Below are 27,861 nucleotides of genomic sequence, written 5' to 3' on the forward strand. Positions count from 1 at the left end.
TTATTTTTGTGTATGGTGTTAGGAAGTGTTCTAATTTCATTCTTTTACATGTAGCTGTCCAGTTTTCCCCGCACCACTTATTGAAGAGGCTGTCTTTTCTCCGTTGTATATTCTTGCCTCCTTTATCAAAAATACGGTGACCATAGGCGCGTGGGTTTATCCCTGGGCTTTCTATCCTGTTCCATTGTTCTATATTTCTTTTTTTGTGCCAGTACCATATTGTCTTGATTACTGTAGCTTTGTAGTATAGTCTGAATTCAGGGAGCCTGATTCCTCCAGCTCCGTTTTTCTTTCTCAAGATTGCTTTGGCTATTTGGGGTCTTTTGTGTTTCCATACAAACTGTGAAATATTTTGTTCTAGTTCTGTGAAAAATGCCATTGGTAGTTTGATAGGGATTGCATTGAATCTGTAGATTGCTTTGGGTAGTATAGTCATTTTCACAATGCTGATTCTTTCAATCCAAAAACATGGTATATCTCTCCATCTGTTTTTATCATCTTTAATTTCTTTCATCAGTGTCTTATAGTTTTCTGCATACAGGTCTTTTGTCTCCTTACGTAGGTTTATTCCTAGGTATTTTATTCTTTTTTGTTGCAATGGTAAATGGGAGTGTTTCCTTAATTTCTCTTTCAGATTTTTCATCATTAGTGTGTAAGAATGCAAGAGATTTCTGTGTGTTAATTTTGTATCCTGCAACTTTACCAAATTCATTGATTAGCTCTGGTAGTTTTCTGGTAGCATCTTTAGGATTGTCTATGTATAGTATCATGTCATCTGCAAACAGTGGCAGCTTTACTTCTTTTCCGATTTGGATTCCTGTTATTTCTTTCTCTTCTCTGACTGCTGTGGCTAAAACTTCCAAAACTATGTTGAATAATAGTGGTGAGAGTGGGCAACCTTGTCTTGTTCCTGATCTTAGTGGCAATGGTTTCAGTTTTCCACCATTGAGAATGACGTTGGTTGTGGGTTTGTCATATATGGCCTTTATTATGTTGAGGTAGGTTCCCTCTATGCCTACTTTCTGGAGGGTTTTTATCATAAATGGGTGTTGAATTTTGTCAAAAGCTTTTTCTGCGTCTATTGAGATGATCATATGGTTTTTCTCCTTCAATTTGTTAATATAGTGTATCACATTGATTGATTTGTGTATATTGAAGAATCCTTGCATTCCTGGGATAAACCCCACTTGATCATGGTGTATGATCCTTTTAATGTGCTATTGGATTCTGTTTGCTAGTATTTTGTTGAGGTTTTTTGCATCTATGTTCATCATTGATATTGGCCTGTAGTTTTCAGAAAGCTTGCTGTATTTTTAAAGACATTATTTTATAAGATAGCATGTGCCACTCTCCTGTGGAAATGCAACCCTGAAATAATCTTAAAAGCGAACTGAAAAATATGACTTGATTTAAAACAATTTTTTGAAGAATTCGTAAATTATATAAAGTCAGCATAAGCTTATTTTATTATTTTTTTCTAAATGAAGAATTATTACATACTGCTAATTTATTTATTAAAGATATTGTCTATGTCCCAAGAACTCTAATTGTGTCACATTTGAGAATAAATGGAAACATTACAGAATTAATATTTTTTCATATCTATATTTTTTAAGAATTTATATAGATCAGTAGTCAAAGCAAAAAGAGGCTTTGTTGCTAAGACCAACTAAATATTCGGAAAGTCATCTGCCACTTACTTCCCTGATTTTATCTGCTAACTTGGAAACAGCAGTCTTTTGGGCTACACCTGTGCTGACTACCGCTGTTTAGGTGGTCAACTGTATCACAGTTCCCTTTTCAGTCTCAGGCAACATGGGTGATCTAGTCTGCTTTTTGGCATTATACAGACATAAAATAATAAGTAAGATTTCATTTATGTGCCAGAATGGCTCAAAGTGTGCGTAATACACAGTCAGATAATTCACATTACTTTTATTTTACAAAGACGTAAAGCTGGAGAATCAGGCCACAGGGGCTCAAATTTCCTGAAAACGCCTTGTCAAATCACTGACAGTGTCTCAAGCACACATATTTCATCAAGCTCAGTGGAGTTGTTTGTTTACTTTTCTCCTCAATAATTCATGGGTATTAGGTGGATGTGACTAGAATTTATATTTAATGCTCGTGATTCAGTGCATTCAAAGATCCATATTTAAGGCATCATTTCATGATGTGCAAAAAATCAAAACAGCTGCAAAAAATAATTGAACAATTGCAAATTTTTCTGTGATTGTTAATCCTCTATCCCATGAGCCCTGGTAAGTATGCCAAGTATTAATGAGAATCAGGATCATGTTGGGTAGAAGGGTATGGAATTTTATATTCTCTTTCAGGGGCGGTTGTGTGGTTTTACATTATTCACACTCATCTTAATTCAAGCTGTGTTTATTTGTTGTTATTTCCTCAAGTTTCTCTATTTTAAGGGTGACATCTTATTATTGGCATATAAGCGAGACACTTAATCTGTAGGGTTTTCATCCATAGCAATTTTACCGAAATTTTGCCCTTACGTGGGAATTATTTCACGATTGAACAGTGTAGAATTTGCTGACCTGATAGGGAGGGGATCATGTGAGCAGGGATGGAGCGAGCTCTTGTACAGATCATTAAGTTGGGAGTTAGGTAGTGACAGTTCTGCTCCCAACTTTGCTTCTGACAGCTTTGTTCCAAGCAGGCCACCGAATTATCCTCTGCATGTGATTCTTTTATTTCTCAAACAAATATTTATGGAGTGCCTACTGTATACACTAAGGATAGGACAGCAAACAAAATAGACAAGAATCCTTTACTTCATGAACCATATATTATATTGGAGGGAGATAGGCAATAAGCAAACTGATTAAAAAAATTTTAATAATAATAATAGTATATCAGATAGTGATAAGTGCAATGGAAAAATTCCAAAAAGAATTGAAGAGCTTTGGGGGAGTATGGGTATGGTGGCAAGGGATGCAATTTTAAGCAAAATGTTGTTCAGGAAGATCTCACTGAGAAGATTACATTTGATCCACGAACATATGGGAATCCAGGAAGTGAGAGAGACCTGGACATACCAAGTGTTCTGTGATATCTGCTGGAAGTGAGAAAAAGGGCATGATGGAATCAGTCCTGCAAGCAGATACTGTTGGCAAGGATGTGAGTGTTGGGGGGTAGACATATGGTGGGGTGGAGGGTCTTGCTAGCCATGTGTACAGCTTGGGAGCTCCCTTTCAGCTTCTGACATCAGTTTATTCAACAAAGGTGTTAGGAAAGTTATCAATTTATTCCTTTAGCAAATATTTATTGGCACCTACAATGTACCAGGTGCATTGTCTGATGTTAGGGATGCTTCGATGAATAAAACACAGTTCTGCCTTCAAGGGACTCAGCATAATAGGGGACAAGACATGAAAACAATTACACTGCTGTCCAATGTGATCAGTTTAAAAGGTATGGGGGGAAATGCAGAGAAGGAGGAGGGACTCTTTCCATTTGGCAATATTAGGAAGGCTGTTCCCAGTGAAGAAGTAACAGCTGAATTTGATTTTGGAGGATATATAGAAGTTTGCCATGTGGGCAAGGTGGAGAAAGCAGGCAGCCTAAATCTGTCATATATTAGGGGAACTACAACTAGTTTAATTTTATGAGAACATAAAATGGGGAGAGAATAAATGGATTTGAGGGACTGTGGGGAAGTAAAATTAACAGTACTTAGTAATTAATTGCATATGAATGGTGAGGTTGAGGGTGAAACAAAGGTTTTTAGGCTTGCGGACTTGGGTAGATGGTATTACCACCAAGAAAGTCGTGGATCTCAAAGGAGGGCTGGTGGTGGTGGGAGATAGGGGGTTAATATTGACATAATGTCTTCATCTGCTCCAAGAAGTGCATGACCATAATTTTCCTTCCAGTGGACGTAAAAACAGCTTTCCTTCTAGAGGAGATGACATGATTTATACTTTCATCCAGTGGTATGCTGGTAAACTGGCTCCCTGAAAAACAAAACAAAACTATGATTTGTAGCATTTGCTGATTTCTGCGGTGTAAACACTCCTACCAGATTTCAAGCTAATAATAGTTGAGTAGACTCCTCCCACAGCACTGCATTTTGTCCCCTGACAAGTATTTGTCGAGCTCCCGTTGGTGTGAGGCATGCAGTCATGTGCTGGCTCTTTCTCCTTTACTTCTCCTTATCCACTTCCCACCCTCCTCCAGCCCACTCTTCCCCACAGGTTGGTTTCAACAGTGGCTACTTTCTAGCTTCCTGTGGGGCTCAGCCAGTGGGAGCCACCAACAGGACATCAGAGTGTGGGAAGAGAGGCAGGTTGGGTCATGATCCCCTAGTTTCTTCTTTACCAGGTTACACAGTTTGGAGTTGCCTGACTCCCACTGTGGGAGGCTCTGGCTCCTATCAGGCAGCCTCCTGCATACAGCTCTTTCTGAGTTCCAATAACTGCTCCTTCCCCTTGCCCCTTGAATCTGGGATGGTACCCCGCATGCTGCACTACCCCTGGTTGGTTTTTCTAAACCTTGCCAGTACCTTCATAAGTGACCTTTTCATTAAATACTCTGCAGTAATCCTACTTCAGTGAGTCATTTCTTTCCTGCTGGAACCATGGCTATTACAAATGAAGATGATGAAAAACTCTGGTTTTTAAAGAGTTGCAGACCAGTGTGACCAAAAAATAACTTGACTTCTCCCGTGATTTCTCTTCTGATGTGAGACAATGACACATATAAATGTTCACTAGCACAGTTTTCTATCCCCATGTCTAGTGAAGCTGGGAACCAAGGTAATCTCTTCCCTACTCCTCTCGTACCCCAACTAAGCCATACCTCTTGTGAGGTCTCTTGAGGCCACCAGAGAGTGCAGACATAGGAAGCTGATGCCATTGGCCCATCACAGAGAAAACAAGTCATCTGTTGTTTTTTGTGTTTTCCAGCAGTGGTGACGAATTCATGCTCCTGTATGATTTGTGGATTTATGCTCCTGTGTTATCTGTGACTCCTGTTTGTGAGAAGAGGTCAGCTAGGTGAGACATTCTGGAGCACTGGGCTGGCGTCATAGCATCTGGCTCTGAGATCTTTTTAAGTTTCAATTTCCTTGCAATATAAAAGGAGGAAGTAGTAGTACATTATCTTGCAAGACCCTTCCATCGTTAACATTCTCTTCACGACTAAGGTCTGCAGCTCTGGGTGTTCCTGGTGACTATGACTTTGTGAGCACTGTTCACTGAACAGCTTGGCCTAACAAAGACAAATTTACGACTTTCTTTTAAAAAGATTATGTAAGTCTCATCAATAAATAATACATCTAACTCAGTAACATGCCTCTTACCAAGTAATATATCAAAGAAAAGTGTATTAGTTACCTATTGCTACGTAACAGATTTCCACAGATGTGGCAGCTTAAAACAGCACCCAACTATTGTATCAGTTTCTGTGGATCTGGAACCTGGGAGTGTCTTATCTGGGTCCTCTGTTTCAGGGTCTGTCATATGGGTGCATTCATGGTGTTGGCCAGGTCTGGGGTCTTATCTGAAGGCTTGCCTAGGAAAGGATCCACTTCCAGGCTCATGTGATTGTTGGAAGAATTTCAGTTCCTTAAGGGTGGAGGGCCTCAGTTCCTAGCTGGCTGTTGGCCAGAGGCCAGCCTCAGGTCCTTGCCATGTAGACCTACCCAACATGGCAACTTGCTTCATGAGAACTGGTAAGGGAGAGCATCTGCTAGTGAGAGAGGAGTCTCAGTCTTATGTACCCTAATGATGGAAGTGACATCCCATTACCTTCTGTTGGTTGTAAGCAAGTCACTAGGCCAGCTCACACTCAAGGGGAGGAGGTTACACAGGACATGAATAGCAGGAGGTGGGGTCTTTGGGGGCCATCTTAAAGCCTGCCTGTCAACAAAAATTCTTCCCCCTCCGCGCCCCATGGAAGAAGAGTTTTAAATCCTAAGCTTCTCTGATATACCTAAAGGTTAGTTTGTCAGAAATAAAAAGTGACAACTAAATGCAGTGTGGGATCCTAAATGGAGATCTTGGTGATGTTTGAATAGGGTCCTGACTTTAGTACCAGTGTTAATTTCCTGGTTCTGATAATTACACTGTAGTTATGTAAGATGTTTGCTTTGGGGGAGCCTAGATAAAAGCTATATGGAAACTTTCTGTATTGTTTTTATAACTTTTCTGTAAGTCTCTAAAAGTAGTTTAAAAGGTTAGATAAAATTAGCTACAGGGATATATTGCACAACATGGGATATATAGCAAATATTTTATAATAACTATAAATGGAGTATAACCTTTAAAATTGTGAATCACTATATTGTACACCTGTAACATATATAAAATTATACATCAACTGTACTTCAATAAAAAAAGTAAAAAGTTAGAAAAAAGTGATTTATAAAACATAAAAATCCATTAGCTATTATATAAGCCTACTGTGTGGCTGTAGCTTATTCAATAATTTTAACTTTGTCTTTATCAGAACCATTTTGCCGATAAAAATCTATAAATTTGTGGGGGAGGGGAATGGGGAGATGTTGGTCAAAGGGTACAATAAAGAAAAAAATCTAATTTTTTGTAAATAAATATAGAGATTTTAGTAGATAAATTTGCTTAAAATTGTATAGGTAAAAATGTAAAATAGATAACTAGTGGGAAGCAGCTGCATAGCACAGGGAGATCAGCTCAGTGCTTTGCGACCACCTAGAGGGGTGGGATAGGGAGGGTGGAAGGGAGATGCAAGAGGGAGGAGGTGTGGGGATATATGTATATGTATAGCTGATTCACTTGGTTATACAGCAGAAACTAACACACCATTGTAAAGCAATTATACTCCAATAAAGATGTTAAAAAAAATCTTAAACATCTTTTTCTACAAAAAAAAAAATTATATAGGTAAAATCTACAATTTTTTTGTAGATAATTTGAGTAGCCTTCCTAGTGAAAATCCCCTAGAAACCTCACTATTACTGTTTAATAGAATTCTTTATATTTGTTTGTATGTATTTGTTTCAACACATAATTACAGAGGTGAGGAAAGAATTTTCTGCATAAGCTTGAGTTGAAATGTTGTAGGGACTTTTGCACAACCCCAAATGCACTTCACACATCGCTTAAGGTAACGATCTTTCCTAAAATAGTACCCTGGTAGCCCAGTCTGGCCCCTCCACTGTGCTGAGCACTGTTTTCAGATGTCAGTCTGCTTGTTGCTTGGATATCAGCACTTATATTTCAAAATAGTGTGGTCTGTCTCACAGCACTGTTCCATGTGATGAAAAGCAAAATGCTTCAATCCCTCGTAGGCACTTGAATTTCATGCAAAGCAAGAACAAATGGCTCTTCATTTTGCTCAGTGTTTGAAAGGGCTGCTGGTTATTAATACTCCATCACTATTTCACATGTCCTCGTCCAGCAGTTTAAAGCCTATGGGTCTCGGTTGGTTACACCTCTTAAGAGAGCTATTTGGAAACACTCTAGACATTTTTCTTAGGCCCTATTTTTAGAATGGAAGACCTAATGGTATTTTAATGTCTCTCTATATTCCCAGAACAAGTCTCGAGGAAAAAAATGTTACCTTTTGAAATTTAGCAAAGCTGGTGGGATTATCACCACTCCTCTGAGAAGCATTGTGTTAAAGAATGAATTTTGATTTACAGAATGTTAGTGGTAAAAGGACCATGAAAAATCAGCTCTTCCAAACCCCTCACTTTTCAAATGAGGAAGCTGAGTCTTGGTGTGAGTGAACTGTTGGCGCAAGATCAGACAGTGAGAAGTGGCCAGTGTGAAAAGTTTAGGGGGACAGCTTATGCTTTATGGCAGAAAATGACTCTGGTAAGAGTCAATGACCAGAAGTCAGCTTCTGAATTAAAGACTCAGCTTTAGAACAGGAAAACAGTCTGCTGGGCCCCTGCATGAACCTTCATTGCTTTTACCATAGAAGATTCTGAGAGAAGATGTGGAGTGATCAACGAAAATGTGGGTTCAGAAGTGAGGAAAGGTCCAGGAACCACTTGGGAGAGTTGGGCCCCAAGTGTTACTCAACCTCACTGTGACTCCCCCATCCGACAATGTTGGATGAATTTTTCCCTCTGTAAATGGCCCCTGGAATTCCATCAATTAGAGATTCCTTTGCTCCAGCAAGCAATCTTCTAATGATGCCAAAAACCTCTGGGAGTGTTAAGTGTCCATCTATTATTATGTACTACTCTGTGTTATCTTCCTCTCTTTTCTTTGAAAGTCTCATTGTGATCAGCTCACTTGGGGAACGTAGTTTTGTTTGTTTGTTTTTTAAACATCTTTATTGGAGTACAATTGCTTTACAATGGTGTGTTAGTTTCTGCTTTATAACAAAGTGAATCAGTTATACATATACATATGTCCCCATATCTCTACCCTCTTGCATCTCCCTCCCTCCCACCCTCCCTATCCCACCCCTCTAGGTGGTCACAAAGCACCGAGCTGATCTCCCTGTGCTATGCGGCTGCTTCCCACTAGCTATCTATTTTACATTTGGTAGTGTATATATGTCCATGCCACTCTCTCACCCTGTCACAGCTTACCCGTCCCCGTCCCCATATCCTCAAGTCCATTCTCTAGTAGGTCTGTGTCTTTATTCCCGTCTTGCCACTAGGTTCTTCATGACCTTTTTTTTTTTTTTCCCTTAGATTCCATATAGAGGTATTTGTAATCAGAAAGAGAAATACAGTATGGGAACGTAGTTTTGATTGTAGGAAGGGAAGAAAATGTTGAGAAGCAAGTAATGCTCTTGTGGAGGTGGCTGTCCAGGTGGGGTGCTGGAGTGGGGTTGGGCAGGATGGGGTCAGTACGCAGGTCAGGGACTAGGAGGCAAGGAAGAGTGCTGAAGCCAAGCCTAGCTTATTTTGTAGCTTTATTGTGGGCTGTCTCACACCTGGAAAGGAAAGAGAAATGCCTTTACCCTTTCCTAGTGTTCCTTAGCCCCTTAGGCAAATACTGACTCATTGAAGGCTAACTAGGAGTTTGTAGAGTGAAGGGAGAACCCAACCACTGTGTATATGGTTGGTCCACGGGAAAGTACATATCAAGTTTTGAACTAACCTTGAGCTATGCTTTTGGAGCATACATTCCTAAAGTAAGGACTCACATGTAATAGAGTAGTTAATCGTCCTCGAATCAGTCTGCCCGGGTTCAAATGCTGGCTGTGATACTCACTACCTCAGTGATCTTGGACAAGTCTCTTATATTTCCTGTGCTTCAGTTTCCTTTTGTGTGTATTAGGGATGATAGTAATGGTACCTATGGTACAGTACAGTACTATAGCGCTGTTGTTAGAAATAAATGAGTTAATGCATGTGTAGTAGCACTTAGAGCCTAGCGAAGTATAAGTATTTGCATAGGAATTCTGTGTTCTCCACATTCCTCAACCATGTTCCCCAGTTTCGTTTGAGAAAATATAGTCTCTAACGTCTTTGGAATAAGATCTAGGAAAGGAAATCTTTAAAAAAAATGTTATTTAAGCGATACTTTCCATCCTATGAATATCTCATATATTTCCTGAATGGCAGTCAGGTGTCCTCTTTACACTGAAACACTTGCCTGGACTAATTCATATTATATGTTCTAAAGGGAATTCTTTCAAATGCAAAACATCTTTCCACATCTTCACTAACAAATTTAGCTACATATTAATGTAGTTATGTGAATATCAGGATTCTAAAAGATACTCAGTTTTAAGGTGAATTTCTGAGAAGGTCAAAAGTGTTTGTATCTGAAAGTAACTGATGAGTACCCCTTTCTCACATTTTCATATAACAAGAGCTCACTCTCAAGATTCTCTCACAGACTCAATCACTTCTGTTTTAACTCAGTGACTGGCACATCCCATTATGTTTCTGTGATCTATAGAAATTTGAATGGGGAATTATAATTAGGCTTTAAAGTTCTTAAAGCCTAATTATTAGGTCCTTATATGAGAATAGATGATATGCAACAGTAGATAAAGCGTGGATTGAAAGTTAAAACATCTGGATTCTCTTCCCGCTTCTTCCATTAAGAAGCTATGTGTGTCTCAGAATCTCCCTGAACTTATCTTAAATGAAGGATTTGAATGAGGTGCTGTTTAAGGTTTCTTACAGATCTGATACTGTATGATTCTGCAATAGCTTATTGGCCCTACATTTGTGAAGTGTGTGCTTTGCTTTGGCTGACATGTATATTTTCTTTCCCAGTTTTCTTAAAATCATTTGAGATGCCTTTGCTAGATGACCAGCCAGGGTGAGAGATGCAGTCTATAGCTGCAAAGTAGAAAAAGCCGCCTGGGTCTGCAAGAGAACCAGTCCGTGGCCTTGACATTGCAGCATCCCTGTCCCCAGACACAGAGCCGCGGATCCAGGAGTGTTTGACTGAATGTCAGATGAATAAAGACAAACTCCAGGGCATCATTACTTTACTGCTAATGGACAGTTGTTTGTGTTTTTCTGTTTTGCAGAAGATAACATAGAAATGAAAAGATAAATAACTGTCGAAGTTTTCAGAGTTGCCATTTGTTTGTATAATATTTTCTTTTCCAGGGAGGCAGTGGAGGCTAGGGAACAGCTTTCTCTCTGTCTGCCTCTCAGAGGTACTTTGAATTTCTCAAAGGGATGAGAAAGAAATGAGATTAACCTATTTTGTGACCTACGTCTGCCTTTCCATTTTGGGGGCATTCATTTTCATGTTAATTTACTCCTTTTGATAGTAAGTAGAGCTCTTGTTTTGGTTGACAGGTTTACTTTAGCACAAGAAATCTCAAAACAAAAAAAAATCATTTGGGATAAATGCTTCCACAAGAGACAGTTAGATGATCTGTTATGGAACTAGCTTATTCCCTCTAGAATCATGACAGTAGGGTGGCTGAAATCCTTGTTACAGTGTTGAAGGTAGAAGTTCAAGTTGTTGACTGTAGTAAATATAAATTAAGATAATATTGCAGCACTGGCGGCCAACTTTTCTTTAGTTTAATTATTATTTTGAGAAATAGTCTGTAAAAACATTAATTTTCACCTTTCTCTTTTCTTCTAGTCATGGACTCCTGCCCTGTAGGTCCTTCTGTGAGTCTGCAAAAGAGGGCTGTGAATCAGTCCTGGGGATGGTGAATGCCTCCTGGCCTGATTTCCTCAGATGCTCCCAGTTTAGAAACCAAAGTGAGAACAACAATGTCAGCAGGATTTGCTTCTCACCACAGCAGGAAAAAGAAAAGCAATGTAGGTGTCTGCATTTTGTTGCATTTTTTAAAGTTTTTTATTGAAATATACCATCCATGAAAGGAAGTATACAAATAATGTGTACAGTACAACAAATTTTAACAAAGTGACCAGACCCATGTCACCAGCACCCAGATCAAGAAATAGAATATTAACAGAATCCCAGAAACACAAGCCCCCTCCCAGTGACTTGATCCTCCCAAAAGAGACCTCTATGCAGATTTCTATCAGCTTAGGTAATTCTGCCAACTTCTGAACTTGATATCAACGGAATCGTACAGTATGCATGCCTTTTGTGTTGAACTTCATTTGTTCAACATTATGTTTGAGAGATTCACTGTATTTTCATCTTCTTGTGGTTCATTCATTCTCATTTTTATGGTATTCTCATATATTTTCCATCACAGTATATTTTTCTGTTCTACTGTTGATAGACATTTGAGTTGTTTCCAGCTACTGTGAATGGTGATGTTGTGACTATTCTTGTACATGTCTTTGATGGAACATGGTTATGTATTTGTTCAGCAAAAAAGTTTTTTCAAGTGGTTGTTTCAATTTATACATCTCCCAGCTGTGGGTGAAAGTTGCAGTTCCTCCACATCCTCCCCAACACTTGGTATTGCCAGTCTTTTTCATTTTAGCAATTCTGATGATAGTATTGTGGTATCTCTTTGCGGTTTTAAGTTGAATTTTCCTAATGAATTGGGTTGCATTTTCAAAATGTTTTGGTTACTTAAATATCCTTTTTTGTGAAGTGTCTATCAAAATATTTTGCCCATTTTTGATTGGGTAGTCTGTCTTTTTATTCTCGATTTGTGGTTCTTCAGGCATTCTGAATGTAAGTCATCTGTTGGATATATGTACTATCTGTGTGGCTTGCCTTTCCTGTCTTTTATTATGTCTATTATGGAATAGAAGCTTTTAATTTTAATGGGTCTACATTATCAGGTTTTTCTGATACTCAGTTTTCTAGACTCTCCTGGTACAGTATGTAAGAACCTCTTTCTAAATTATGAGGAAGGCCCTTTGGCTTTCACATGTGAGTTACAGTTGCCTGGAGCTTTGAGTTATCTTTTTCTAGGAAACTGAGCTTAGTTGAAAGCCATCCAATTCATGGTCCTTATAGTTACTACTCAAACACTTGGTAAATTACCCCATTCAGTGCATTCCTTTCCATAGGTGGACTATTCCAATTCACCTCTGTTAAGAGTTTTAGCAATTGGACCACCCCCTTATACCAGGGAATGTCTATCTCTACCTTCCATCAATGATGGCAACTTCGCTGCCATCCCAGCAGTGAGTAATCCAGATCAATAGCCCCATCATATCACCTGCTTCCTTGGACCACTTCTGCAGCTGTCACAAGCTGGGTCTTCCAGAAGCAGCCACTGAGATGGGGTTTGTTGTACAGGGTATTTATTAAGTATCAGCACTTGTAAAGTAGGGAGAGAAAGCAGGATTGGGTAGAGGCAGAAGTTGAAATGTGATCCAGGCACACTGAAGCTTGGCTAAATCCATGCGGAGCTCTGGGGCACATACGACCTGAGGGGGTTGTTCCATGTTGGGTCCAGACAGCCGGGTCTTTATATCCCCACAATCAGCCACTGGTTGTGGTCCTTCCTCGGAAGGGTGTGCCCTTGGATGAGGCAGCTCTCTGCAGTTGAGGCTAAACTTGAAGGATCTAAAGGCTGTTGGCTGACAGCAGGGGGCAACAGGTCCTGCGCTGAAGGGCAGGCACGCAGAGTGGGAACAGACCACCTTGATGCAGTCAGAGACTGAGCTGATTTTGCCTGGTGTTTATAAGGCAGTGTTGGTAAGGCTCCATCTCCGTCTGGTTTGTCTCCATTCTGAGGGTGCACTTCTCCAGTGAGCCTTACTGAGAAACCAAGGTGTTTACTGCATTCTGCTCCTCCTTGGCAGTCCCTAGTTGTAATGTTTTTCTTCTCAGAATAAGATTGCTGGATTTCCACTTGGCTTTGCAGAGGTTTTCTGCCTCTTTAGCTTCTGGCTCTTTACCGCAAATGCCTTGAGGGGAAATCCTTCCATGTGATAGGCCCACTTCTCTGTGTCTCCTTTCCCGCTATGTCCTTGGCCCATTAATACCCTGCTCCTCTGGCAGCACCAAAACTCTGATTTTTGTCTCTCCACCCCCATGGGATTGCCAGAAGCTCTACTGGCTTCTCTCCCTCTTTGCAGTGGCCCTGTGTCCAGGTTCTCAGTTTCTAGCACCATGACAAGAATTGGCAAGCTCCAAGGGGAAAAAGCATCCATAGAATGTAGACTGTTTGTTCTGCAGTCGTCTTCTCTCTCAGCCACTCACCTCCTGATAGTCTCATCAGCTATCAGAGGCCTTTAAACAGATGTTTCTTGTGTTTTATCTGGCTTTTCTAGTTTTACTTGATGGGGGGGTTGCATTGACCTATCACAGGTTACTACATCCTAGCCAAAAGTAGAAGTTTGTTTAATTTCTTTTTAACACACTGTTTAGTGGAGGTCTGCTGCTAAATACGATTCCCTCCAAAAGACTGTATATAACACTAAGCCACCAGAAGGATGAGTGAGTGTATCTGAAAGAGAAGCCCCTTGATTCTTTTCTTTTTCAGCTACATTTGCCCCTGTTTTGATAAGAACACTTTATTAGTGCTCATTTGGAAAATGTTGCCTGTTGATACAGGATTTAAGAATCCACTGAGAAAATCTGAAAATAAAAAACATCATCAGTATTCCTTAACAGAATGGTCCAAAAGTATCAGTTCTTAAAGATCAGAGTAACATCAGTATTCTTTAATAGATCCAGATGAAATGCCACCTCACATAGGTTCCCCAAATATCAGAAGATAGTACAAATCTTCTGATCTTGGAAAAGATTGATGACTTTGGAAAAGATCTTGGAAGATGGATGAAACATTTATATTAAAAAACTTATGTTTTAAGAGAACAGAAATTTCCTAAGTACACTCATCTGAGATTCTCTATTTGTCAGTCTTTTTTTATAATTTTTTTTTTTTTTTTTTTGAAATTCACGTTCTTTTATTTATTTATTTATTTATTTATGACTGTGTTGGGTCTTCGTTTCTGTGCAAGGGCTTTCTCTAGTTGTGGCAAGTGGGGACCACTCTTCATCGCGGTGCGCGGGCCTCTCACCATCGCGGCCTCTCTTGTTGCGGAGCACAGGCTCCAGACGCGCAGGCTCAGTAATTGTGGCTCACGGGCCCAGTTGCTCCATGGCATGTGGGATCTTCCCAGACCAGGGCTCGAACCCGTGTCCCCTGCATTGGCAGGCAGATTCTCAACCACTGCGCCACCAGGGAAGCCCAATATAATTCTTGATTGTACTATTTTTTCCCGTGTAGAATTAATTCTCTGAAAATGGGTCTGATAATTGGTGTTTGAGGCAATATTTTCCTAGAATTTGAAATAATTTTTCTGTCTCATGCTTGATGGATAAACAGGATGCTAACCATCGTAGATGTATTCATGGGTCATATGCTAGGGAGAAAGCTACTGTTAGCTGTGATCTTTGTGTAAGCATAAGAATATAATTTCTAGGGACTTCCCCGGTAGTCCAGTGGTTAAGACTCTGTGCTTCCACTGCAGGGGGCACGGGTTCGATCCCTGGTTGGGGAACTAAGATCCTACATGCTGCACAGCACAGCCAAAAAAAAAAATATATATATATATATATATGTGTATGTATATATATATATATATATATAATAATAATATCATCTTAATCATATAAGGGTTTATGCTGTAGGGCCAGTTATGAATATAACTAATGAAGTCCTTTTCTCATTTTTTCATTTATTCAGTAAATATTCATTGAGTACCTACTCAGTTCTGAGCATTATTCCAGGTAATCTGAAAAAGTTAATTACAGTGACCATAATATTGGTTTACATCCCTCTAGTGTGGTGGTTCTCAACCAGACATGATTTTGCAGCCTCCACCTGGGAACATTTGGCAATGTCTATAAACATTTTGGTTGTCACAACTCTGGGGACAGAAAGAGTTGCTACTGGCGTTTAGCAGGTAGAGACCCACTGTGCTGTTAAACATCCTGCAATGCACAGGGCAGCTTCCCACAGCAAAAAACTATGTGGTCCCAAATGTCAGTAGTGCTGCTTTTGAGAAACCCTGGTTTGGGCTTGATGCTTTGCAAGGTACTTTCTAGTAGTAGTAGTAGTAATAATAATAATAATGATAGTAATACCTATCATGTTTCCTACCTTTAAGGAGTGTTAAACCTAATCTGGTATACCTATATGTGAGAAACAATGTAAAAAGAACATTAGTGACTCCATCTAAACATGCTGTCAGACAGAAACTATAGAGAAACACAGGTTAAATGTCAATGGAGCAGAAGTGGAGTCAATCACATAAAGGAGTTCTGGATGTTTGGAAGAGGAAGGGTCCCACTTGGCACAGAGGAAGCCAGGAGGTGTTCTGGGGTAGGCATTCAGCACTGTGAACCTGTGTTGGGTGACAGGTGCCAACTTAGCCCGTGAAACAAATGATGATTAAAAGTTGACTCCCATCTTAGTCTTCTCCTTCCAGCTTGTCAAATCATTTGCCCCAAGAAAACAGTAACCCCCTTTTACATTATGGACCCCATTCTCCTTTCCAAAGTGCTTTCACAGCTGTTAGCTCACTTTGCTTCCAGAGTAAATCTCTGAGGTATTATCATCTTCATTTTATAAATTAGGAAACTGAGGTTCAGGAAGATAATTCCAAAGTTGTTTTAAATCAGTCCCCCTGGCTCTGTCTTCATCCTGGGACCATCCTGGGATTCAATTATTAATCCTTGAATGCTACCCTCTGTTACAGCCCCCTTCTCACAAGAGTTTTCAAAATGTCTTTTCAGACTGAGTCAAGCCAAAACTCACAACTTGTAACAGCTGCTTTTCCCAGCGCACAGCTCTGTAAATTCAATTCATCTTCTCGTAGCATCTTTTAAATCAGTCATAACTCCAAAGATATTTTGTTCTCATATAGAAGGATACCCAGTCGTCTTATCGTTTCTGTCTTATATTGATGCCAGCTCCTGTAAAGTAAATAATGTGCTAACGTGATAGTGCTGTGGAAACTATTCTTCAGAGGTTTTTAAAATAAACATTTGTGTGGGTTTCCATAGTTGAGTTGTGAGAACTCAGAGGGCTAAAAGTCAAGGTCCGTCAGTCATTCTGAGCTTTCTGACTAATCCTTTACCTTGTCTGAAATCATATATGGAAAGTAGTTATGAAATAGTTTTTCTGCGGGTCTAAAGAGATCTCTGCTGCCATGAAAGAAACTTCAGCTATTCATTCTTTGATTTTCCTCTTCCTTTTCCTAGTATCTTATTTGCTTTCCTAGCTTTGGTTGCTGACAGCAACTACTTCAGTGTATTAGCAGCAAAATTGTACTCTCAAGATCTTGGTAAAATATATACTCTGAATTTCTCCTATTGAATTGTGTTCACTCGGGAAAATTATTCAGTACTCTTTCTTTGAGGTACTTAGTGTCAATATTTTTCCAGAGATAGATGATTATAGATAGCATGGTGGAGTTACTAAAAACTAGCCATGCACTTTTCATTCCAATGAACAGTCAAATATAATGAGGTTTTCCTAGAACTTCAAATTTCCCAACATGTATAATTTTAAATTATTTAAAATTTAAATTATAAAAACATTTTCTTTCTTCCATATTTAGATGCTTCTTTTAAGGGCACCAAACTTAGATCTGAAGACTTGTTTTTCAAGCCCTGGCTATTTTAGTTAATAACTGTGTGGTCTTCAGCAAGTTTCTTTAACCCTTTTTGCTTCTCTTTCCTCAGTTTTACAATAGGAATAATAATACCTGGGGGCAGGGGTAGAACAGTTTTATGGGGTAAATGAGGTAATGTATTTGAAAGAATTTTGGAAGCCATAATGCATTATGAAAATGTAAGTACTTCAATCCAACAGACATTTAGAAGCATGTTCTATGGACCACATAGTTCACCAGGAACTGGAAAGGGAAGATGGCATGCATACATTTAAAGTGCTCATAGGTCAGTGGAGAGATAGACAGATAAGCACAGAGGCAGAGCCTGAGACAAGGATTTGAGCACAAATCTTATATTTGGGAAAGGCTTGGAAGAGTGGAGGAGTGGGATGGTGGTTCAGGGAAAGGAAAGTGGCCACTAAAGGTAAAGTGAATCCAGCTACCATCGTGGGTAACTGGAGCTTAATTTCATAGGCAAATCTGGGAAATAGTGCATAACATATGACTCAGAACTACCCAACTGGAGGGGTGAGGTAGCTGGGGGATGCCCTTCCTTCCTTTAGCCTTTGAAACTGATAGGATCTACTGTAGTCTGTAAGTACTATGTTCTATAGGAGCAGAGACATGGGATTGTGCAGGAGGAAATACAAAACTTGGCTGCGCCCTGCAGTGGAAGGCTTTCATCCTTGATGATTTCTCCTTCATCTATAGCACTCTCTTTTCTTCTGGTTTCTAAAACACTGCTCTGTTTTGGTCAGCTTCCTACCACTCTGGCCACACTCTAGTCTATCCTTTCCTTCTACTGACCCCTTAAATATTGGTATTCCACAGAATGCTAGTCTCAACCCTCTTTCCTCAACATTCTATACATTTTCTCTGGGAAACCTCATACTTGCTTGTGGCCCTGTAAGTACTGATGACTCTTTTTTTTTTTTTTAGTACTGATGACTCTTAAATCTGTATTTCATCCCCAATTTTATTCCACTTCCCCGAGCTTCTGACTCATATTCCGAAGTCCTTGCTCCAAACTCTCAAGCAAAGCTACTGTTTCCCAGGTCTCCAGGGATTGTCATGCATGTTGCTGAATTCCATGGGAAGTTCTCAGTTTTCCCCTGACTGTACGTCCTGCAGCATTTGCCACATTTTGTCACTCCCTCCTCCCAAGACAAACTCTCTAGGCTTCCAGGTAGGTCTTCCTTCTACTTTGGCCACTTATTTTCAGCCTCGTTTGATGTCCCCTCCTCGTTTCTCTCTAAAAGCTGGTGTGCCCCAGGGCTCAGTCCTTGGATCTCTCCTCTTTTTGGTGACCTAATTCAAGCTCATGACTTGAGATACCACCAGGCACTGACATCTACCAACATGCCTCTCAAGCCTGCACAGCCTCTGAACTCTGGACTTGCATACACACGTATGCTTGTGGTACGCACACACACCACCTTCTAGTTACTTCCACCTGAGTGTCTACAAGGTGTGTCAAGCATAACGGGTACTACCCTGGTATTGCCCCACACCTGCTCCTCTCCCAGCCCTCCCCACCTTAGTAAATAACAACTTCATTCTTCTGGTTGCTCCAGCCAAAGAAGCTGGATTGTCCTTTACTCTTCTTTTTCTCTCCCATACCATATCTGATCTGATCTGTCAGAAATCTTACCGTCTCTACTGTCAAAACATACACAAAATCCAACCAATACTCACCACCTCCACAACCACTACCCGGCTCAAGTCACCTCAACTCCTGCCTGTATTATCCTTCCAGCTCCTTATTAGCATCCTTGCTGTATCCCTATGCCCCGGCAGGCTATTCTCCATAGAGAAGCAAAAGGGATCTTTTAAATGTTCACCTCTCCTCTCCAAGTTTTCCCATCTCCCTCAGTATAAAAGCCATCATCCTTACAACCTTCAGGGCCCTCAATCAGTATCATTGCATCACACAACTCCAGGGGAGCATCAGTCACACAGAATTCAAGGTAAACAACCTCCTGGAGTTGTACACCTGCCCTACATTACCTGGCCCCCATCACCTCTCTGACTTCTCTCTGATAACTTGCCTTTTAGCTCTTAAGGCTCCTGCTACTCTGCCTGCATTGCTCTTCCCCCCGGAGATCCCCTCTCAGTTCTTTTAATCACCTGTCTGTTGGACTGTAACATAGGGCATGTTAGGGACAGTGGCCAAAGATGAGGGAAGGAAGAGAAACTATGTGAGTAACGGTTATCATTATTGTTGTGGTTATTTGGGCGGTGATAGAGCTGAAGACTTGGAAGAATTCTTAATAAACTGCATGATCAACTTGTCTGGTACTTGAATTTCATTTGGCTGTGAATTGACACTTGAAGGTTTTAAAAATCATTTAATGTCCCTAATAACTTCTTTCCATCTGTGAACCATGAGAAATGCTCATCTTGTGGATTTCCAATGTTTTTCTGTGAGAGCCACAGCCTTGTTTTCACTTCGCTCTGCCACATGCCCAGCATAAAGAAGCAGTGCCAAATAAAACAGATTTCTTGTTGAGCCTAAATACTACCTGTTCTCTTTGGGCTCAGTAGTTTCTTGTTTATAGATCATTTGAGATTAGGTTTCTATTTTCTGCCAGATACTGCTTTGGTTGCGGTGGCACAGTGGTTCCTAAAACTGAAATATAGAGGTGTCCTTTCCTCACCTGCATTCATTCATTCTTACTCTCTTTTCAAGTTAGCTGCATGGCTCAGAGGTTGAGAACTCAGAAACCCAACATCACAGGTTGATCCCTGTGCATCTTACAGAATATTATTTCGTTCAGTGGCTGGAGACCAAGGGCATTCACATTTTGTTCAGTATTGTGCCTTGCAATCAGAAATTCACATTGGTGGTCTTACCGATTACAATAAAATGCAGGAATTTTTAGCAACAAAGCAAAAGTCTGCTTTTTTCAATTTATGTAACTATAAATTCATAGCTCTAGGCCTATTTTGGTCAATAAGCAGTCTGACCACTCCAGCAAGAATGCCAATAATTCACATCCTGAACAATTCAAAACATCACCTATTTTAATTCTATATTCAACTTTATATCCCCATGGTGGTCAATTTAATCATAGCAGATACATCTTTATAGAACCAGGTAGTTGGTTTTTTGTTTGTTTGTTTGTTTTTTAAGAAAACTGCCTTTATTCTATTAGTAGTTGGAGAAATTAACTGGTACAAAAAAAGAGTTTAGTCAGCTGGAGAGGAGAGGGAAACCAAGGGCGACCCAAGGGAACTGGTGAGTCCTCTGGGAGGGAACCTGGTTACAGTAAGAAAGAGCACTGTGAACTAGAGCCAGACCCTGCCGTCCAGGTGAGACAGGTTATGCCACCTTCTGAAGTGTCTAAGTGCCTCAGGCATAAAACCAAACTCCTGTTTACTTAACCCAGCTCTGGGCAAGGGGGTACTGGAATAAGTGGGGCCGAAAAGGGGTGACATGACCATTTTTTATCAGAGAAACTAACAAAACGGGAATTAAAAAAATGAATTTTCCTTCTGACTTTATTTTCAAATACGCTTTCTTTTTAGAAAAACAAAAAACAATACACTTTCTGTGGGGATGACAAATATCAGTATTCGGAAATCCAGTTGTACAAACCATACCACACCTAGTCTGGTGTAGATATATTTATTTTTGGTAACATACATTAAGCGGCACTAATTACACTGGATGGGTTTTTCTTCACATAATAAAAATATTACCTTAGTTCTGCTTCATATTTGTCTCCAAAAATTCCCAAGGTTGGATACTACCTATGTCCTTTTGGTGGACATAACTCCTTAAGCTTAATCAGTTCTCCTTGAAATTGAGCTACAGTGATGTGGCAATTTCCTGGTAATTCAGATATCCTAGAGTTTGAACTCTACACCCTGGGCCATCCACTGAAACTAATGCGTGATTCCGAATTATCACATCAAAGTCTGAATCTCTTCTGAAATTGCGACTTCATTATGCCAAATAGCATCATGATCTTCATAACTTAAATTCCATTGAGCTCAGCAATTGGGAAGTAATTGCAATCTCCATTTTCATCTGCTCAATCCATATGTTTATTTTGTGTCTGAACCCCTGTGCACATTTAAACAAAATGAGCAAAATTCTTATTGAGGAGGCAGTGTAACATAGTGTTTAGAGGTATGGTCTTCCAAATATTTTTGCTTGTGTAACCCTAAAAGGACTTTGAAAATTTATATACCCCTCACACAATGTTATCAATAAGTTAATATCTTTTAAAATTTAAATAATGAATGTAAATAGTTGACAAAGAACACAATCTAAAGAATATTATAATAATTGACATTTTATTTTATTTTTTAACATTTTTATTGGCGTATAATTGCTTTACAATGTTGTGTTAGCTTCTACTGTATAACAGAGTGAATCAGCTATATGTATACATATATCCCCATATACCCTCCCTCTTGCATCTCCCTCCCACCCTTCCTATCCCACCCCTCTAAGTGGTCACAAAGCACTGAGCTGATCTCCCCATGTGATGCAGCTGCTTCCCACTAGCTATCTATTTCACATTTGGTAGTGTATATATGTCAATGCCACTCTCTCACTTCGTGCCAGCTTACCCTTCCCCCTCCCCGTGTCCTCAGGTCCATTCTCTATGTCTGTGTCTTTATTCCTGTCCTGCCTCTAGGTTCATCAGAACCATTTTTTTTTTAGATTCCATATATATGTGTTAGAATACGGTATTTGTTTTTCTCTTTCTGATTTACTTCACTCTGTATGACAGACTCTAGGTCCATCCTCCTCACTACAAATAACTCAATTTCGTTCCTTTTTATGGCTGAGTAATATTCCATTGTATATATGTGCTACATCTTCTTTATCCATTAATCTGGCGATGGACACTTAAGTTGCTTCTATGTCCTGACTATTTTAAATAGTGCTGCGATGAACATTGTGGTACATGACTCTTTTTGAATTATGGTTTTCTCAGGGTATATGCCCAGTAGTGGGATTGCTGGGTCATATGGTAGTTCTGTTTTTAGTTTTTTAAGGAACCTCCATACTGTTCTCCATAGTGGCTGTATCAATTTACATTCCCACCAGCAGTGCAAGAGGGTTCCCTTTTCTCCACACCCTCTCCAGCATTTATTGTTTGTAGATTTTTTGATGATGGCCATTCTGACTGGCATGAGGTGATACCTCATTGTAGTTTTGATTTGCATTTCTCTAACGATTAGTGATGTTGAGTATCCTTTCATGTGTTTGTTGGCAATCTGTATATCTTCTTTGGAGAAATGTCTATTTAGGTCTTCTGCCCATTTTTGGATTGGGTTGTTTGTTGTTTTGATATTGAGCTGCATGAGCTGCTTGTATATTTTGGAGATTAATCCTTTGTCAGTTGCTTCATTTGCAAATATTTTCTCCCATTCTGAGGGTTGTCCTTTTGTCTTGTTTATGGCTTCCTTTGCTCTGCAAAAGGTTTTAAGTTTCATTAGGTCCCATTGGTTTATTTTTGTTTTTATTTCCATTTCTCTAGGAGGTGGGTCAAAAAGATCTTGCTGTGATTTATGTTATAGAGTGTTCTGCCTATGTTTTCCTCTAAGAGTTTGATAGTGTCTGGCCTTACATTTAGGTCTTTAATCCATTTTGAATTTATTTTTGTGTTTGGTGTTAGGAAGTGTTCTAATTTCATTCTTTCACATGTAGCTATCCAGTTTTCCCAGCACCACTTATTGAAAAGGCTGTCTTTTCTCCATTGTATATTATTGCCTCCTTTATCAAAAATAAGGTGACCATATGTGCATGGGTTTATCCCTGAGCTTTCTATCCTGTTCCATTGATCTCTATTTCTGTTTTTGTGCCAGTACCATACTGTCTTGATTACTGTAGCTTTGTAGTATAGTCTGAATTCAGGGAGCCTGATTCCTCTAGCTCCGTTTTTCTTTCTCAAGATTGCTTTGGCTATTTGGGGTCTTTTGTGTTGCCATACAAATTGTGAAATTTTTTGTTCTAGTTCTGTGAAAAATGCCATTGGTAGTTTGATAGGGATTTCATTGAAGCTGTAGATTGCTTTGGGTAGTATAGTCATTTTCACAATGTTGATTCTTCCAATCCAAGAACATGGTATATCTCTCCATCTGTTTGTATCATCTTTAATTTCTTTCATCAGTGTCTTATAGTTTTCTGCATACAGGTCTTTTGTCTCCTTAGGTAGGTTTATTCCTAGGTATTTTATTCTTTTTGTTTTAGTGGTAAATGGGAGTGTTTCCTTAATTTCTCTTTGAGATTTTTCATCATTAGTGTATAGGAATGCAAGAGATTTCTGTGCATTAATTTTGTATCCTGCTACTTTACCAGATTCATTGATTAGCTCCGTTAGTTTTCTGGTAGCATCTTTAGGATTCTCTATGTATAGTATCATGTCATCTGCAAACAGTGACAGCTTTACTTCTTCTTTTACGGTTTTGATTCCTTTTATTTCTTTCTCTTTTCTGATTGCTGTGGGTAAAACTTCCAAAACTATGTGGAATAATAGTTGTGAGAATGGGCAACCTTGTCTTGTTCCTGATCTTAGTGGAAATGGTTTCAGTTTTTCACCATTGAGAACGAGGTTGGCTGTGGGTTTGTCATATATGGCCTTTATTATGTTGAGGTAAGTTCCCTCTATGCCTACTTCCTGGAGAGTTTTTATCATAAATGGGTGTTGAATTTTGTTGAAAGCTTTTTCTGCATCATTGAGACGATCATATGGTTTTTCTCCTTCAATTTGTTAATATGGTGTATCACATTGATTGATTTGCTAGTATTGAAGAATCCTTGCATTCCTGGGATAAACCCCACTTGATCATGGTGTATGATCCTTTTAATGTGCTGTTGGATTCTGTTTGCTAGAATTTTGTTGAGGATTTTTGCATCTACGTTCATCAGTGATATTGGCCTGTAGTTTTCTTTCTTTGTGACATCTTTGTTTGGTTTTGGTGTCAGGGTGATGGTGGCCTTGTAGAATGAGTTTGGAAGTGTTCCTCCCTCTGCTATATTTTGGAAGAGTTTGAGAAGGATAGGTGTTTGCTCTTCTCTAAATGTTTGATAGAATTCACCTGTGAAGTCATCTGGTTACTGGGCTTTTGTTTGTTGGAAGACTTTTAATCACAGTTTCAATTTCAGTGCTTGTGATTGGTCTGTTGATATTTTCTATTTCTTCCTGATTCAGTCTTGGAAGGTTGTGCTTTTCTAAGAATTTGTCCATTTCTTCCAGGTTGTCCATTTTATTGGCATATAGTTGCTCACACTAAACCCTCATGATTCTTTGTATTTCTCCAGTGTCAGTTGTTACTTCTTTTTCATTTTTAATGCTGGTGATTTGAGTCTTCTCCCTTTTTTTCTTGATGAGTCTGGCTAGTGATTTATCATTTTGTTTATCTTCTCAAAGAACCAGCTTTTAGTTTTATTGATCTTTGCTGTCATTTCCTTCATTTCTTTTTCATTTGGTTCTGATCTGATCTTTATGATTTCTTTCCTTCTGCTAATTTTGGGGTTTTTTTGTTCTTTCTCTAATTGCTTTAGGTGTAAGGTTAGGTTGTTTATTTGAGATGTTTCTTGTTTCTTGAGGGAGGATTGTATTACTATAAACTTCCCTGTTAAAACTGCTTTTGCTGCATCCCATAGGTTTTGGGTCGTCGTGTTTTCATTTTCATTTGTTTCTAGATTTTTTTTATTTCCTCTTTGATTTCTTCGTGATCTCTTGGTTATTTAGTAGCATATTGTTTAGCCTCCATGTGTTTGTATTTTTCACAGTTTTTTTCCCTGTAATTGATACCTAGTCTCATAGCATTGTGGTCAGAAAAGATACCAGATACTATTTCAGTTTTCTTAAATTTACCAAGGCTTGATTTGTGACCCAAGATATGATGTATCCTGGAGAATGTTTCATGAGCACTTGTGAAGAAAGTGTATTCTGTTGTTTTTGGATAGAATGTCCTATAAATATCAATTAAGTCCATCTTGTTTAATGTGTCATTTAAAGCTTGTGTTTCCTTGTTTATTTTCATTTTGGATGATCTGTCTATTGGTGAAAGTGGGGTGTTAAAGTCCCCTACTATTATTGTGTTACTGTTGATTTCCCCTTTTATGGCTGTTAGCATTTGCCTTATGTATTGAGGTGCTCCTATGTTGGGTGCATAAATATTTACAACTGTTATATCTTCTTCTTGGATTGATCCCTTGATCATATGTAGTGTCCTTCTTTGTCTCTTGTAATAGTCTTTATTTTAAAGTCTATTTTGTCTGATATGAGAATTGCTACTCCAGCTTTCTTTCGATTTCCATTTGTGTGGAATATCTTTTTCCATCCCCTCACTTTCAGTCTGTATGTGTCCCTAGGTCTGAAGTGGGTCTCTTGTAGACAGCATATATACGGGTCTTGTTTTTGCATCCATTCAGCCAGTCTATGTCTTTTGGTTGGAGCAGATAATCCATTTACATTTAAGGTAATTATCGATATGTATGTTCCTATTACCATTTTCTAAATTGTTTTGGGTTTGTTATTGTAGGTCTTTTCCTTCTCTTGTGTTTCCTGCCTAGAGAAGTTCCTTTAGTATTTGTTGTATAGCTGGTTTGGTGGTACTGAATTCTTTTAGCTTTTGCTCGTCTGTAAAGATTTTAATTTCTCTGTCGAATCTGAATGAGATCCTTGCTGGGCAAGTAATCTTGGTTTTAGGTTTTTCCCTTTCATCACTTTAAATATGTCCTGCCACTCCCTTCTGGCTTGCAGAGTTTCTGCTGAAAGATCAGCTGTTAACCTTATGGGGATTCCCTTGTATGTTATTTGTTGCTTTTCCCTTGCTGCTTTTGTATTTAGTTTTTGATAGTTTGATTAATATGTGTCTTGGCGTGTTTCTCCTTGGATTTATCCTTTATGGGACTCTCTGTGCTTCCTGGACTTAGTTGACTATTTCCTTTCCCATATTAGGGAAGTTTTCAATTATAATCTCTTCAGATATTTTCTCAGACCCTTTCTTTTTCTCTTCTTCTTCTGGCATCCCTATCATTCGAATGTTGGTGCATTTAATGTTGTTCCAGAGGTCTGTGAGGCTGTCCTCAATTCTTTTCATTCTTTTCATTCTTTTTCTGTGTTCTGCTCTGCGGTAGTTATTTCCACTATTTTATCTTCCAGGTCACTTATCTGTTCTTCTGCCTCAGTTATTCTGCTATTGATTCCTTCTAGAGAATTTTTAATTTCATTTATTGTGTTGTTCATCATTGTTTGTTTGCTCTTTAGTTCTTCTAGGTTCTTATTAAACGTTTCTTGTATTTTCTCCATTCTATTTCCAAGATTTTGGGTCATCTTTACTATCATTACTCTGAATTCTTTTTCAGGTAGACTGCCTATTTCCTCTTCATTTGTTTGGTCTGGTGGGTTTTTACCTTGCTCCTTCTTCTGCTGTGTATTTTTCTGTCTTCTCATTTTGCTTAACTTACTGTGTTTGGGGTCTCCTTTTCACATGCTGCAGGTTCGTAGTTCCTGTTGTTTTTGGTGTCTACCCCCAGTGGCTAAGGTTGGTTCAGTGGGTTGTGTAGGCTTCCTAGTGGAAGGGACTGGTGCCTGTGTTCTGATGGATGAGGCTGGATCTTGTCTTTTTGGTGGGCAGGACTGTGTCTGGCAGTGTGTTTTGGGGTGTCTGTGGCATTATTATGATTTTAGGCAGCCTCTCTGCTAATGGTGGGGTTGTGATCCTGTCTTCCTTGTTGTTTGGCATAGGATGTCCAGCACTGTAGCTTGCTGGTCGTTTAGTTGATCTGGGTCTTAGGGTTGACATGGAGATCTCTGGGACAGCTTTCACTGTTTGATATTACATGGGGCTGGGAGGTCTCTGGTGGTCCAATATCCTGAACTCGGCTCTCCCACCTAAGAGGCTCAGGCCTGACACCCAGCTGGAGCACCAAGACCCTGTGTGCCACACAGCTCAGAAGAAAAGGGAGAAAAAAAGAAAGAAAGAAAAAATCAAATAAAGTTATTAAAATAAAAAATAAAAAAATTATTAAAAATAAAAAAGTAATAAAAAATTTAAAAAAGAAGGAAAGTAGAGAGCAACCAAACCAATAGACAAATCCACCAATGATAACAAGCGCTAAAAACTATATTAAAAAAAAACAAACATAAAAACCGGATAGACAGAAACCTAGGACAAATGGTAAAAGCAAAGCTATACAGGCAAAATCACACAAAGAAGCATACACATACACACTCACAAAAAGAGAAAAAGGAAAAGTATATATATATATATATATATATACATATATATATATATATGTATATATATTAGAAAAAGAAAAGGAACAGAGCAACCAAATCAATAAACAAATCTACCAATTATAATAAGCTCTAAATACTAAACTAAGATAAACATAAAACCAGAGACAAATTAGATGCAGAAAGCAAACCCCAAGTCTACAGTTGCTCCCAAAGTCCACTGCCTCAATTTTGGGATGATTCATTGTCTATTCAGGTATTCCACAGATGCAGGGTACATCAAGTTGATTGTGGAGCTTTAATCCGCTGCTCCTGAGGCTGCTGGGAGAGACTTCCCTTTCTCTGTTTGTTTTCACAGCTCCTGGGGTTCAGCTTTGGATTTGGTCCGGCCTCTGCATGTAGGTCACCTGAGGGCATCTGTTCCCCACCCAGACAGGAGGGGGTTAAAGGAGCAGCTGATTAGGGAGCTCTGGCTCACTCAAGCCGTGGGGAGGGAGAGTACGGAATGCAGGGTGAGCCTGTGGTGGCAGAGGCCAGCGTGACGTTGCACCAGCCTGAGGCGCACCATGTGTTCTCCCGGGGAAGTTGTCCCTGGATCACGGGACCCTGGCAGTGGCGGGCTGCACAGGCTCCCGGGAGGGGAGGTGTGGATAGTGACCTGTGCTTGCACACAGGCTTCTTGGTGGCTGCAGTAGCAGC

General features: G+C 39.4%; 1 protein-coding gene across 4 annotated transcripts in view; it reads left to right on the forward strand.

Moving 5' to 3' along the window:
* CORIN (corin, serine peptidase) overlaps positions 1-27,861 on the forward strand; it is a 254,697-nt gene that overhangs the window by 87,649 nt on the left and 139,187 nt on the right. For all 4 annotated transcript variants that reach the window (XM_036853182.1, XM_036853179.1, XM_036853181.1 and 1 more), the window contains exon 5: positions 11,025-11,206. In XM_036853182.1, coding sequence (XP_036709077.1) covers positions 11,025-11,206 — 182 coding nt within the window. The remainder of the gene's footprint in view (positions 1-11,024; positions 11,207-27,861) is intronic.

Source organism: Balaenoptera musculus, chromosome 5, assembly GCF_009873245.2.
Source record: "Balaenoptera musculus isolate JJ_BM4_2016_0621 chromosome 5, mBalMus1.pri.v3, whole genome shotgun sequence".
Taxonomy (NCBI): Eukaryota; Metazoa; Chordata; class Mammalia; order Artiodactyla; family Balaenopteridae; genus Balaenoptera; species Balaenoptera musculus.